The 654-nt window shown below is 40.8% G+C and overlaps 1 protein-coding gene across 1 annotated transcript in view; it reads left to right on the plus strand.

Annotated features, from left to right (window-relative positions):
• The first annotated feature begins 138 nt into the window (after nucleotides 1–138).
• LOC119593901 (peroxisomal sarcosine oxidase-like) overlaps nucleotides 139–654 on the plus strand; it is a 3,948-nt gene continuing 3,432 nt past the window's right edge. The window contains exons 1-2 of the mRNA XM_037942925.1: nucleotides 139–174; nucleotides 495–592. Of these exons, the coding sequence (XP_037798853.1) occupies nucleotides 156–174; nucleotides 495–592 (117 nt within the window). The 5' untranslated portion in view covers nucleotides 139–155. The remainder of the gene's footprint in view (nucleotides 175–494; nucleotides 593–654) is intronic.

Here is a 654-nt window from a genome sequence, read left to right on the forward strand (position 1 = left end):
AAATAAACAAAAACAAAATAAACTTTTAAGATATTCCACACAGAGAGTCGGGGAAGGTAAACCTTATCAGCAAAGATACCAGGATATGAAAGTTATCGTAGCCCGGCAACATCATGCGGTGCTGTGTGCTTGGCCTCAGTCAAGAACCAGACAAGATGGGGAAAGGTCACACAAGTTGGTCTATAGTAACTGTTGTCCGTGTGGAGGAAATTTCTTGCGAGAATTTCTAGTATAGATGAAGTCATTAGTTATATATTTACGTCATTTTTTTGGGCATATATTTACCTCCATTTTTTTCAACATACGAGTAGAGTTATATTGGAAAGATGATCAACCAGTGGGAGATAACTACATTTTCTTATCCCTTCATATCGTATTTGTATATACAACCCTGTTTCAGATTCTGTTACTAATCCTTTTCCATATCGAATTGCATTTATAATCCTGTTTCGGTTCTGTTTCTAATCCTGTTCGTATTTGTAATCCTGTTTCAGCCTCCTTTGACGTGGCTGTGATTGGGGGCGGGATCATGGGGAGCTGCACCGCCTACAGCCTGGCCAAGGCGGGCAAGTCTACCGTGCTGATTGACAAGGTAAACACAGCAGTCTAGTTGACTCATTTGGGAAAAGATGGGAGTCTAGTGTATTCCTTCGC

This window comes from Penaeus monodon, chromosome 33 (assembly GCF_015228065.2).
Source record: "Penaeus monodon isolate SGIC_2016 chromosome 33, NSTDA_Pmon_1, whole genome shotgun sequence".
Lineage (NCBI taxonomy): Eukaryota > Metazoa > Arthropoda > Malacostraca > Decapoda > Penaeidae > Penaeus > Penaeus monodon.